The following is a 14291-nucleotide window of genomic DNA, read 5'->3' as shown; positions in this document are numbered from 1 at the left end:
TCCAGGACTTTGTGATATTGACAGGGCAGGCCCAGCAATATTTCAGAAGGTAAAAGGCTGAGCACCAGTTGGATTCTGATAAAGAAAACGGCGACTGCTCCTTCCGATGCTGCACATTCCAAGCTATTTTGGAATTTTCCCAGCACCTTTGCCAACGGCTCCCACTAATCTGAAGCTCCCTGTTGCCTGCCAGTGAATCCGGCCACTGGCATGTGCTGGGTGGATCGGGATGAGTTACAGAGTCATAGACCCTTCGGCCCAACATTGTCCCGAACTAAACTAGTCCCACCTGCCTGCTCCTGGCCCATCTCCCTCCAAACCTTTCCCGTTCATGTCCTGATCCAAATGTCCTTCACACATTGTAACTGTATCTACACCCACCACTCCCTCTGGAAGTTCATTCTGCGCACGAACCGCCCTCTGTGTAAAAACGTTGTCTCTCGTGTCTTATTTAAATCGTTCCTCTCACCTTAAAAATGTGCCCCCTAGTCTTGAAATCCCCCACCCCTAGGGAAAAGACACCTGCCGTTCACCTTATCTATACCCCCCTTTCATGATTTTATAAACCCCTATAAGGTCACCTCTCGACCTCCGACTTCACCCCTCAGCCTCCTGCGCTCCAGTGTTAAAATGTCCCAGTCTGTCCTTATAACTCAAATTAGCTGTACTCCTGATGAAGGGCTTTTGCCCGAAACGTCAATTTTCCTGCTTCTTGGATGCTGTCTGAACTGCTGTGCTTTTCCAGCACCACTCTAATCCCTTCTCTGTACCCAGCAACACGCTGGTAAATGAGGATGGCTTCACCTCTTCTGTGATCGCAGGGACGTCAGCAGAGATTGTTCAGCATAGGGTAACTCGGCGACTCCAAACCCCTCGTCAGGAGAACTGACCAGACTCCCAGGAAAACTAGCCGATCGCCAGCTCTTGAGAGACGGGAAAAGAAAGAGACAGATGGCCTGATTCTTGATTTTTGTCCTTTGTGCATAAAACTACATACAGCGTACTGCAGAGAGACAGAGAGATCTGCTTTCAAAGCTTTCTGTCTTGCACGCTTCAGGATTAATGCAAGAATGCCAAATTCTAAAGGGAACAACAATTTGTGTGATTTGAGATGTGAGTGGTTGAGGCATTGCCATAGAGGGTGCTCCAGGGAACTGCAGCAATTCACCAAAGATCCTTAGGCAGCACCTTCTAAACCCACGGCCATTCCCATCTAGAAGGTCAAGGGCAGCAGATACATGGGAACACTACCCCCCCTACAAGTCACTCGCCATCCTGACTTGGAAATATATCACTGTTTCTTTAGTGCCGTTGGGTCAAAATCTTTGAATTCTTCCCCCCCCCCCCCCTCCCCCCCGCCCCGAAGGGCATTGTGGGTCAACCCACAATACATGGACTGCTGCGATTCAAGATGACAGCTCACCCCACCTTCTCAAGGGGCTACTAGGAACGGGCAATAAATACTGGGCCCAGCCAGCGACGTCCACATCCCACAAATGCTACTGACGCTAGTACAGACCCGCTTTGTCGGGTCTTGTCATTGAGTCTAGAGTCATCCAGCATGAAAAAGGACCCTTTGGCCCAACCAATCTATGCCAACCATAATCCCAAACCAAACTTAGCCTCACCTGCCTGCTCCTGGCCCATATCCTGCCAAACCTTTCCTATTCATGGACTCATCTAAATGTCAGTTAAAAGTTGTAATTGTACCCACATCCAACACTTCCTCAGGAAGTGCATTCCACATGTGAAACACCCTCTGTGTCAAAAGATTTGCCCCGCGTTTCTTTTTAAAATCTCTCTCCTCCCATCTTAAAAAGTATGCCTCCGAGGGAAGAGAAGGCTGTCACTAACCCTATTTATACCCCTTGTTATCTTATAAACCTCTGTAAGGTCACCTCTCGACCTCCGACTTCACCGTTCCCACCAGGAAGGGTCCCTAAAGCTCACACATGTTCCGGATTTACACGGAGGTGCCAAGGAGGCTCAGGAGACACTTACCGAATCCTCATTCACCACAGTCAGCAATAACTCCTCACGTCCCCGCAACCATGGCTGGAAGTATCGGAAACCCTGAGAAAGGAAGGAGAGGAGAGGAAAACAGGAAGAGCCACCCAGATGTCTGATCTCCTGTGACATTCAATCCTCCATCCACAGAACAGGTGGTTTCATAGAATGATGCAGAAAGGCCATTTGGGTCTGCGTTGATCCTCGAAACAGCAGCCCATCCTATCCCCGTAACCCTGCATTTCCCATGGCTAACCCAACCCTAACCTGCACTTCCCTGGGCACTATGGGACAATTTAGCATGGCCAATCCACCCTAACCTGCACATCCCTGGGCACTATGGGACAATTGAGCACGGCCAATCCACCCTAACCTGCACATTTTTGGATTGTGGGAGTAAACCGGAGCACCCGGAGGAAACCCACGCAGACACGGGGAGAATGTGCACACTCCACACAGACAGTCACCCGAGGGTGGAATTGAACCCGGGTTGCTGATGCTTTGAGGCAGCAGTGCTAACTGCTGAGCCACAGCAGGCTCACCTTGGAGGAGCTGGTGTATGAGAGGGTCTAGTATCCGCTCCTGAGAGCTGAGGACCAAGTGTAAGCCTGCACTCCACATCACAATTACTGAGGGAGTGCTGCACGGTCAGAGGGAATGTTTCGCAAATATTAAACTGAGGCCCCAGCCACCTCTCACAGTGCACGCAAACGGTCTCACTGCAATTATTTCAGACAGGGAGAGGGAGTGCTCTCTCTGACGTCCTGGACCAATATTTAGACCCTCAATCAACATCACTAAAAAGATACAGATAATAACATTATCACCCTATGATTATTTATGGGATCTTACTCTGTATGCTCCTGAGCAGATCAGCTGGGATCTCACTGAATGTTGGAGATGCTGCAATGAGTACAATGCAGCTGCTCCAAATCCGACTTCCCACGTGCTCCCGTTTGACTTGACAACAGGGACTACGATTCTGGCACCACAGTGCTCCCCTCACAGTGTTCTGGGAGGGATCTGGGAATGCTAGTCGAGGATTCTCTAAAGGTAAACATGCAGGTTGAGTCCGTGATTAAGAAAGCGAATGCAATGTTGTCATTTATCTCAAGAGGGTTGGAATATAAAAGCACCGTTGTGCTACTGAGCCTTTATAAAGCTCTGATTAGGCCCCATTTGGAGTACTGTGTCCAGTTTTGGTCCCCACACCTCAGGAAGGACATACTGGCACTGGAGCGTGTCCAGCAGAGATTCACACGGATGATCCCTGGAATGGTAGGTCTAACATATGAGGAACGGCTGAGGATCCTGGGATTGTATTCATTGGGGTTTAGAAGATTAAGGGGAGATCTAATAGAAACTTACAAGATAATACATGGCTTGGAGAGGGTGGACGCTGGGAAATTGTTTCTGTTAGGTGAGGAGACTAGGACCCGTGGACACAGCCTTAGAATTAGAAGGGGTAAATTCAGAACAGAAATGCGGAGACGTTTCTTCAGCCAGACAGTGGTGGGCCTGTGGAATTCATTGCCACAGAGTGCAGTGGAGGCTGGGACACTAAATGTCTTCAAGGCAGAGATTGATAAATTCTTGATGTCACAAGGAATTAAAGGCTACGGGGAGAATGTGGGTAAGTGGAGTTGAAATGCCCATCAGCCATGATTGAATGGCGGAGTGGACTCGATGGGCCGAATGGCCTTACTTCCACTCCTATGCCTTATGGTCTTATGGTTTCTGGATGGACAGAGTCCCCGGTCTGCCTCCCCTTACCTGCAGCGACCCCAGTACCACCAAATCAGCGAGGAATTCTTGAATCCTCTTCCCTCCCCTGGTCTGCTCCTAGAAAGACAGCACACACAGGTGTCACAATAGGTTCCATTCACCATTTGTTCCTGTTAATGGCTGTTATGGTATGGCCCCTGGATTCGTGAGCAAGAACTCTCTAGTTTCCAATCCTCCTCTTGCATGTGGAGCTCAATTCATTGCTGCACTTATGGTGTGTAAGCAGCAGTGCAGCTTAAAAGGGGATGCTTTGATGCTTGTCTTCCTTCGGATGAAACGTTAAATGTGAGATCCGAGTTCCCTCTCAGGTGGATGTAAAGGATCCCATTTTTTATTCATTCATGGGATGTGGGCATCACTGGCTGAACCATCACTGCCCATCCCTAACTTTAAGAGACAATCACATTGTTGGAGTCACATGTAGGCCAGACCAAATAAGGGTGGCAGATTTCCTTCCCTAAAGGGCATTCGTGAACCAGATGGTTTTTTTTCCTGACAATTGACAATGGATTCATTAGATTCTTATTTCCAGATGACTATTGAATTCAAATTCCACCAACTGCCAATACACTCAGACCAGATACTCAACTACTACCAATACCCACAAATGGAGCTGCATCAGGACATTATTTAAACAGGCCACAACACACTGCAGCACCCACGAACTACAAGCAGCAAAAGAAAAATACAGCATATTCAAGAACAACGGGTACCCGATATACATAGTCTGCTGATTCTTAAACTACAAACCCAAACCAGAAGACACAACATGCCCAGAGACTCTCGCCACACTACCATACACCACAGACATCTCGGAGATGACTACCAGACTACTCTGGCCCCTTGGCATCATGGTAGCCCACAAACCTATCAACACACGGAAATAGCTACTGATGAACCTAAAGGACCCTGTACCAAAAAACAGCAAATTGAATGTCATTTACAAAGTACCCTGCAAGGACTGCAACAATCACCACATCGGACAGACAGGCAGGAAACTAGCCGCCAGGATACACGAGCACCAACTAGCCACCAAAAGACGGGACCCCATTTACCAAACTCTGAGGAAAGGAACCAGGAATTATATCACCCGCCCAAACTTACAACCATAAGCCATTCATCAGCAATGGATACATTCCCGATGAAGGGCTTATGCCTGAAATGTCAACCCTCCTGCTTCTTGGATGCTGCCTGACCTGCTGTACTTTTCCAGCAACCTACTTAAATCAATCTCATCCCATTTGCCAGCATTTGGCCCATTCATATACCCATTCCCATTCATAGACCCATCCAGGTCATTTTAAATGTTGCCATTGTACCAGCCTTCACCACTTCCTCTGGCAGCTCAGTCCATACACGTACCACCCTCTGCATGAAAAAGGTCCCTTCTAAATCTTAAATCTAAATCTAGATCACCTTAAACCTATGCCCTCTAGTTTTGGACTCCCCTACTCTGGGAACAAAGACCTTGCCTATTTACCCTATCCATGCCCTTCATGATTTGATAAACCTCTATCAGGTCACCCCTCAGCCTCCGATGCTCCAGGGAAAACAGCCCCAGCCTGTTCAGCCTCTCCCTGTAGCTCAAATCCTCCAACCCTGGCAACATCCTTGTAAATCTTTTCTGCATCCTTTCAATTTTCACAACAACTTTCCTATAGTAGGGAGACCAGAATTAAATGCAGTATTCCAAAAGAGGCCTAACCAACATTCTGTACAGCCGCAACATGGTCTCACAACTCCTATACTCAATGCACTGACCAACAAAGGCAAGCATACCAAACGCCTCCTTCACCATCCTTTTTACCTGCGACTCCATTTTCAAGGAACCATGAGCCTGCACTCCAAGGTCTCTTTGTTCAGCAACATTCCCAGGACCTTACCATTAAGGGTATAAGTCCTGCAAGTTTATTTCCCTCAAGATTTGATTTATTTTTGACATCATTCACTTCCACCACCTTCTTGAGCAGGAAGACCACTTGCTGTCGAAAAATGTCCTTCCCCCCCATCCATCCCGTATCTCTTACCTACCAGCTCAAATTGGTGTCCCTCAGTCCCCATATTATTAGCCTACAGAAACACTACTTCTACAGCTTGCTTATCTGAACCTGTCACAATCTGAGACACCTTGATCTGTGACCGCCAATATTCCCTCTGAGCTGTGCAGTAAGCCACTCCGAGGTATGCGCCAATAGAGTGTACCGACGCATGGATATCCAGTTTTGGAAGTCACTGCCACCCATCAGATTTCAGAGGTCCTCTCACGCTGAAACAAGAATTACAAAGAGCATTGGTGACCAACAGTTCCACATTTTCCAGTACTGTCCTGCACTCGAGGCACTGCCTCACGTCAGAGGCTGATGAAATTGGGTTTCTGTATTTTTTGAACTGCTGCACTAGAGATTACAAACTGTCTCTCTCTTCCAGAGATCTGTGATTTCTTCACATACACACTTGCGCAGTTCTCTCTGTTCCTGTTGGCACCCTGTGTCTCCACCACATGCACTATGAAGAACGCCCAACCCTCCGTACACTCCCACCAATCACCCAGAATGTAGGCAGTAATCCTTAGCCCCATGCTGGGGATACCACTCCAGCCTCTCTCATACTCTGAAGGACTTGTTAACATGACCCGTTCACCACAAGAAGCTCCTCACACCAATATGTCCCTTATCTTACCCATCTGTCCATATATTCCTTTAAATTAGTCCCTGCGCTGTGAGTGTTTTGGCAGTGAGCAATTATTGCTCATCCTGAATTGCCCTTCAACTGAGTGCCTTGGTAAGACACTTCAGAGAGCAGCGAGAAAAAAGTGAGGACTGCAGACGCTGGAGATCAGAGTCGGGAGCGTGGTGCTGGAAAAGGACAGCCGGTCAGGCAGCATCCGAGGAGCAGGAGAATCGACGTTTGGAGCATAAGCCCTTCATCAGGCTAGCAGCTAGAGTCAACCTAAATTGCTGAGAGTCTGGAGTCACATGTAGGCCAGACCAGGTAAGGATGGAGGGTTTGCTTCCCTGAAGGACATTACCACAACAAATGGGTTGTTAATGACAACAGGCTGCGGTGACATGGTTGCCAACGTGCTGGCTTTTAATTTCAGATTTTTACTGAATTTAAATGTCACCGTCCACATCACTGACCTGTTCTAGAGTCCCAGCCCAGCAACACTGCCACGAGGCCATCCGCCTTCTTGTTGGTCCAACGTTTAAGATCTTATAACCTTGGCCCCACTTCAAAAAATGCTTCGTTCACTGTAAATACAAGGTGGCCCTGCCCAAGACTGGGAAAGGCAGCTATTCGAATGCAATTGGAAGGAAAAGAGAACGATCAGCGTTTAACAATATCAATAAAAGCATGACCTACCTTTGTGGACGAAGACATACTGATCACTCCTGTGCCTAAAGGGAGAGGCAGAAAAATGAAACTGCAGGAGGAATAGTAAATTATTTTAATTTGAGGGTAGCAGAATCACACACCCAAAAACATTTCCTTATAATTTATAACATGCCAGCACCTTCACAAGGTGGGTTTCATTTATTTACCTGAAGCAGATTGCCCAAAATTAATAATTATTTTGATGTGAACCCCTGTTTGCTTTCAATTGCAACAGGGAAATGAGTGGCTCGGATGGAAGTCTGTGCAAAAGGAGGATAAAACCTGATTTTAAATAAATATGGTGCATGCATTAACTGGGCATGGATCTGCTCTTCGTTAATAAAAAGGAAAGGATGGAGAGAGGATACCCTCGCAACAGGGCCCCGCCTCCCCTAGCAACTGGGCCCCGCCTCCCCTAGCAACTGGGCCCCGCCTCCCCTAGCAACTGGGCCCCGCCTCCCCTAGCAACAGGGCCCCGCCTCCCCTAGCAACAGGGCCCCGCCTCCCCAGCAACTGGGCCCCGCCTCCCCAGCAACTAGGCCCCGTCTCCCCTAACAACAGGGCCCCACCTCCCCTAGCAACAGGGCCCCGCCTCCCCTAGCAACTGGGCCCCGCCTCCCCTAGCAACAGGGCCCCGCCTCTCCAGCAACTGGGCCCCGCCTCCCCTAGCAACTGGGCCCCGCCTCCCCTAGCAACTGGGCCCCGCCTCCCCTAGCAACTGGGCCCCGCCTCCCCTAGCAACTGGGCCCCGCCTCCCCTAGCAACTGGGCCCCGCCTCCGCTAGCAATTGGGCCCCGCCTCCCCTAGCAACTGGGCCCCGCCTCCGCTAGCAACTGGGCCCCGCCTCCCCTAGCAACTGGGCCCCGCCTCCCCTAGCAACTGGGCCCCGCCTCCCCTAGCAACTGGGCCCCGCCTACCCAGCAACTGGGCCCCGCCTCCCCTAGCAACTGGGCCCCGCCTCCCCTAGCAACTGGGCCACGCCTCCCCTAGCAACTGGGCCCCGCCTCCCCTAGCAACTGGGCCCCGTCTCCCCTAGCAAGTAGGCCCCGCCTCCCCTAGCAACTGGGCCCCGCCTCCCCTAGCAACTGGGCCCCGCCTCCCCAGCAACTGGGCCCCGCCTCCCCAGCAACTAGGCCCCGTCTCCCCTAACAACAGGGCCCCACCTCCCCTAGCAACTGGGCCCCGCCTCTCCAGCAACTGAGCCCCGCCTCCCCTAGCAACAGGGCCCCCCTCCCCTAGCAACTGGGCCCCGTTACCCTAGCAACTGGGCCCCGCCTCCCCCAGCAACTGGGCCCCGCCTCCCCTAGCAACTGGGCCCCGCCTCCCCCAGCAACTGGGCCCCGCCTCCCCCAGCAACTGGGCCCCGCCTCCCCTAGCAACTGGGCCCCGCCTCCCCTAGCAACTGGGCCCCGCCTCCCTAGCAACTGGGCCCCGTCTCCCCTAGTAACTATATCCAGCTGGGGAGGACCACGCCAACGAGCACGGCAAAGTTATAAAAGATGGCCCACCCACCCAGCGTTCTTCATTACCACGTGGGAGAATTTATCTCTCCCCTTGTACCTCCATCATTTTATGTGTTTTTTTTCGTGTTTACTCTTGTTTCATAAATCTTGAAATAAAAATTTCCCAGTCTGCCGTCTCCCGCGCCCAACTGTGTCATCTTGTCACAGCGCCTCACTGTGCTGGGAGGACCACATTGCAGCTTGGTGTCACAGCGCCTCACGGTGTCGGGAGGACCACATTGCAGCTTGGTGTCACAGCGCCTCACTGTGTCGGGAGGACCACATTGCAGCTTGGTGTCACAGCGCCTCACTGTGTTGGGAGGACCACATTGCACCTTCGTGTCATTGTGCCTGAAAACAACAAATGCTGGAGATCACAGTGGATCAGACAGAATTCATGGTGAGAGAACAATCTAATGTCTGGATGACTCCTTATTGGTGCCTCAATGTGTTCAGAGGACCAGATTGCAGGCATTGTCAAAGCACCTGCGATAAATTCCTACTTTGAAAATAGATCCAGTCTGACTCAAGATTGGAATATAGACACACTCTAACCTCACACCTTTAATACATTGAGCTGAGATGCCCTCTTTTTTTTTACTAAAACCTTAAGTTATCTCGGGAATGTGATTTGAAAGAAGTTCTGGATTCACAATCCAAAGATGTGCAGAGTAGGTGAATTGGCTGGGCTAAATTGCTCATTGTGTTCAGGGATGTGTATGTTAAGTGCATTAGTCAGGGGTAAATGTACAGTAATAGGATAGGGGAATGAGTCTGGGTGGGTTACTCTTTGGAGTGTCGGTGTGGACTTGTTGGGCCAAATGGCCTGTTTCTCTCTCTACAAGAAAATGCCATCCGGTATTCCCAATTCCTCCGCCTCCGCCGGATCTGCTCCCAGGAGGACCAGTTCCACCACAGAACACACCAGATGGCCTCCTTCTTTAGAGACCGCAATTTCCCTTCCCACGTGGTTAAAGATGCCCTCCAATGCAACTCGTCCACATCCCGCACCGCCGCCCTCAGACCCCACCCCTCCAACCGTAACAAGGACAGAACGCCCCTGGTGCTCACCTTCCACCCTATCAACCTTCGCATAAACCAAGTCATCCACCAACATTTCCGCCACCTCCAAAAAGACCCCACCACCAGGGATATATTTCCCTCCCCACCCCTTTCCGCCTTCCGCAAAGACCGTTCCCTCCGTGACTACCTGGTCAGGTCCACGCCCCCCCCCTACAACCCACCCTCCCATCCTGGCACTTTCCCCTGCCACAGCAGGAACTGTAAAACCTGCACCCACACCTCCTCCCTCACCTCTATCCAAGGCCCTAAAGGAGCCTTCCACATCCATCAAAGTTTTACTTGCACATCCACTAATATCATTTATTGTATCCGTTGCTCCCGATGCGGTCTCCTCTACATTGGGGAGACTGGGCGCCTCCTAGCAGAGCGCTTTAGGGAACACCTCCGGGACATCCGCACCAATCAACCACACCATCCCGTGGCCCAACATTTCAACTCCCCCTCCCACTCTGCCGAGGACATGGAGGTCCTGGGCCTCCTTCACCGCCGCTCCCTCACTACCTGACACCTGGAGGAAGAACGCCTCATCTTCCGCCTCGGAACACTTCAACCCCAGGGCATCAATGTGGACTTCAACAGTTTCCTCATTTCCCCTTCCCCCACCTCACCCTAGTTCCAAACTTCCAGCTCAGCACTGTCCCCATGACTTGTCCGGACTTGTCCTACCTGCCTATCTCCTTTTCCACCTATCCACTCCACCCTCTCCTCCCTGACATATCACCTTCATCCCCTCCCCCACTCACCCATTGTACTCTATGCTACTTTCTCCCCACCCCCACCCTCCTCTAGCTTATCTCTCCACACTTCAGGCTCACTGCCTTTATTCCTGATGAAGGGTTTTTGCCTGAAACATCAATTTCGCTGCTCCTTGGATGCTGCCTGAACTGCTGTGCTCTTCCAGCACCACTAATCCAGAATCTGGTTTCCAGCATCTGCAGTCATTGTTTTTACCTGGCCTGTTTCCACACTCTAGGGATTCTATGATTCTAAAAGATGAAAGACTTAATAGCAATCTAGGTTTGTTCGACATATCATATCAGTTGCATGACACTAAGATCTTGTGCGAAAATTCTGTCTTATGATCCTTCCCCACGAACCACCAGACGAAGGTGCAGTGCTCCGAAAGCTAGTACTTCCAAATAAACCTGTTGGACTCTAATCTGGTATTGTGTGATTTTTCACTCTATTGGGAGGACATTGCAGCCAATTGTCACAGCGCCTCAATGTGTTGGGAGGCCACATTGCAGGCATTTAAAAGCACCTCACTATCGGGAGAACCACATTGCATCTTCATTCACAATGCCTAGATGTGTTGCGTTTTAAAATCGTGATGGAAAAGGATAGGCCAGATCTAAAAGTTGAAGTTCTAAATTGGAGAAAGGCCAATTTTGATGGCATTAGGCAAGAACTTTTGAAAGCTGATTGGAGGCAGATGTTCGCAGGTAAAGGGACGGCTGGAAAATGGGAAGCCTTCAGAAATGAGATAACAAGAATCCAGAGAAAGTATACTCCTGTCAGGGTGAAACGGAAGGCTGCTAGGTATAGGGAATGCTGGATGACTAAAGAAATTGAGGGTTTGGTTAAGAAAAAGAAGGAAGCATATGTCAGGTATAGACAGGATAGATCGAATGAATCCTTAGAAGAGTATAAAGGAAGTAGGAGTATACTTAAGAGGGAAATCAGGAGGGCAAAAAGGGGACATGAGGTAGTGTTGGCAAATAGAATTAAGGAGAATCCAAAGGGTTTTTACAAATATATTAAGGACAAAAGGGTAACTAGGGAGAGAATAGGGCCCCTCAAAGATCAGCAAGGCGACCTTTGTGTGGAGCTGCAGAAAATGGGGGAGATACTAAATGAATATTTTGCATCAGTATTTACTGTGGAAAAAGATATGGAAGATATAGACTGTAAGGAAATAGATGGTAACATCTTGCAAAATGTCCAGATTACAGAGGAGGAAGTGCTGGATATCTTGAAATGGTTAAAGGTGGATAAATCCCCAGGACCTGATCAGGTGTACTCTAGAACTCTGTGGGAAGCTAGAGAAGTGATTGCTGGGCCTCTTGCTGAGATATTTGTATCATCGATAGTCACAGCAGAGGTGACGGAAGACTGTTTAAGAAGGGGGATAAAGACAAGCCAAGGAACTATAGGCTGGTGAGCCTGACCTCGGTGGTGGGCAAGTTGTTGGAGGGAATCCTGAGGGACAGGATGTACATGTATTTGGAAAGGCAAGGACTGATTAGGGATAGTCAACATGGCTTTGTGTGTGGGAAATCATGTCTCACAAACTTGATTTGAGTTTTTTGAAGAAGTAACAAAGAAGATTGATGAGGGCAGAGCAGTAGATGTGATCTATATGGACTTCAAGAAGGTTTTTGACAAGGTTCCCCATGGAAGGCTGATTAGCAAGGTTAGATTTCATGGAATAAAGGGAAAGCCATTTGGATACAGAACTGGCTCAAAGGTAGAAGACAGAGGGTGGTGGTGGAGGGTTGTTTTTCAAACTGGAGGCCTGTGACCAGTGGAGTGGCACAAGGATCGGTGCTGGGTCCTCTACTTTTTGTCATTTACATAAATGATTTGGATGTAAGTATAAGAGGTACCGTTAGTAAGTTTGCAGATGACACCAAAATTGGAGGTGTAGTGGACAGCAAAATGGGTTACCTCAGATCACAACAGGATCTAGACCAGATGGGCCAATGGGCTGAGAAATGGCAGATGGAGTTTAATTCAGATAAATGTGAGGTGCTGCATTTTGGGAAAGCTAATCTTAGCAGGACTTATACACTTAATGGTAAGGGATTAGTGGTGCTGGAAGAGCACAGCAGTTCAGGCAGCATCCAACGAGCAGCAAAATTAACGTTTCGGGCAAAAGCCCTTCATCAGGAATAAAGGCAGTGAGCCTGAAGCATGGAGAGATAAACTGGAGGAGGGTGGGGGTGGGGAGAGAGTAGCATAGAGTACAATGGGTGAGTGGGGGAGGAGATGAAGGTGATAGGTCAAAGAGAAGAGGGTGGAGTGGATAAGTGGAAAAGGAGATAGGCAGGTCGGACAAGTCAAGGAGACAGTAAGTGAGCTGGAAGTTTGAAACTAGAATGAGGTGGGGGAAGGGGAAATGAGGAAGCTGTTGAAGTCCACATTGATGCCCTGGGGTTGAAGTAAGCGAATGTGGCTGTGGTACCGAGTTTGTTTCACAACATGGTTAAAGAGCTTCAGAGCAGAGGAAATGACCTGGGAGTTGCAGTGGGAGAGGGACTCCCTGAGATTCTTGTAGAGAGAGGAGGAAAACTTCTTCAAGGCAGGCATCCTTGCAAGAGGATTCGCAGTAGGGTTAAAATCAACAAGGTAAAAACAATGACTACAGATGCTGAAAATCAAATACTGGATTAGTGGTGCTGGAAGAGCACAGCAGTTCAGTTAATGGTAAGGTCCTAGGGAGTGTTGCTGAACAAAGAGACCTTGGAGTGCAGGTTCATAGCTCCTTGAAAGTGGAGTCGCACATAGATAGGATAGTGAAGAAGGCGTTGGGTATGCTTTCCTTTATTGGTCAGAGTATTGAGTACAGGAGTTGGGAGGTCATGTTGCGGCTGTCAGGACATTGGTTAGGCCACTGTTGGAATATTGCGTGCAATTCTGGTCTCCTTCCTATCGGAAAGATGTTGTGAAACTGGAAAGGGTCCAGAAAAGATTTACAAGGATGTTACCAGGGTTGGAGAATTTGAGCGAGAGGGAGAGGCTGAATAGGCTGGGGCTGTTTTCCCTGGAGCGTCGGAGGCTGAGGGGTGACCTTATAGAGGTTTACAAAATTATGAGGGGCATGGAGAGGGTAAATAGACAAAGTCTTTTCCCTGGGGTTGGGGAGTCCAGAACTAGAGGGCATAGGTTTAGGATGAGAGGGGAAGGATATAAAAGAGACCCAAGGGACGTTTTCACACAGAGGGTGGTACATGTATAGAACGAGCTGCCAGAGGAAGTGGTGGAGGCTGGTACAATTGCAACATTTAAGAGGCTATTGGATGGGTATATGAATAGGAAGGGTTTGGAGGGATATGGGCCGGGTGCTGGCAGGTGGGACTAGACTGGGTTGGGATATCTGGTTGGCGTGGATAGATTGGACCGAAGGGTCTGTTTCTATGCTGTACATCTCTATGACATTCGTACAGCTTGGTGACACAGTGCCCCAGTGTGTTGGGAGGACCTCATTGCAACTTGGTGACAATACTTCAGGCAAAGTGGGTACTGCAGATGCTGGAGATTAGAGTCAAGCCATTTCTGATGAAGGGCTTTTGCCCAAACGTAGAGTCTTCATGCTCCTCGGATATTGTCTGACCTGCTGTGCTTTGCCATCACCACACTAATCTTGACATAATACCTCACTCTATTGGGAAGACATTGCAGCCTGTTGTCACAATGCCTCATTGTGATGGGAGGGCTGTCAGGCAACTCGGTGCTAAGGCACTCCTTGCATTGGGAAGAAGTTCTTGCAGCTTTGTTACGATTATTGCTGGGTGCTACGAGGACGCTTATGTTCATATC

General features: G+C 49.4%; 1 protein-coding gene across 3 annotated transcripts in view; it reads right to left on the bottom strand.

Moving 5' to 3' along the window:
- Positions 1-7527, bottom strand: part of LOC140492600 (uncharacterized) — a 31907-nt gene extending 24380 nt beyond the window's left edge. The window contains exons 1-5 of one of the 3 annotated variants that reach the window (XR_011963585.1): positions 7335-7526; positions 7156-7190; positions 3781-3849; positions 2002-2073; positions 805-923 (exon numbers count right to left, since the gene is read on the bottom strand). Coding sequence is in view for 2 of the 3 variants with exons in the window: in XM_072591600.1 (XP_072447701.1) it covers positions 805-923; positions 2002-2073; positions 3781-3849; positions 7156-7173 (278 nt within the window). In the remaining variant the exon portion in view is untranslated. Of the gene's footprint in view, positions 1-804; positions 924-2001; positions 2074-3780; positions 3850-7155; positions 7217-7334 lie in introns of all 3 variants that reach the window. The other 2 variants (XM_072591600.1, XM_072591599.1) reach the window with 2 other exon arrangements.
- Positions 7528-14291: the final 6764 nt, after the last annotated feature.

This window comes from Chiloscyllium punctatum, chromosome 21, assembly GCF_047496795.1.
Source record: "Chiloscyllium punctatum isolate Juve2018m chromosome 21, sChiPun1.3, whole genome shotgun sequence".
Taxonomy (NCBI): Eukaryota; Metazoa; Chordata; class Chondrichthyes; order Orectolobiformes; family Hemiscylliidae; genus Chiloscyllium; species Chiloscyllium punctatum.
This window is presented reverse-complemented; position numbering and strand designations above follow the sequence as displayed.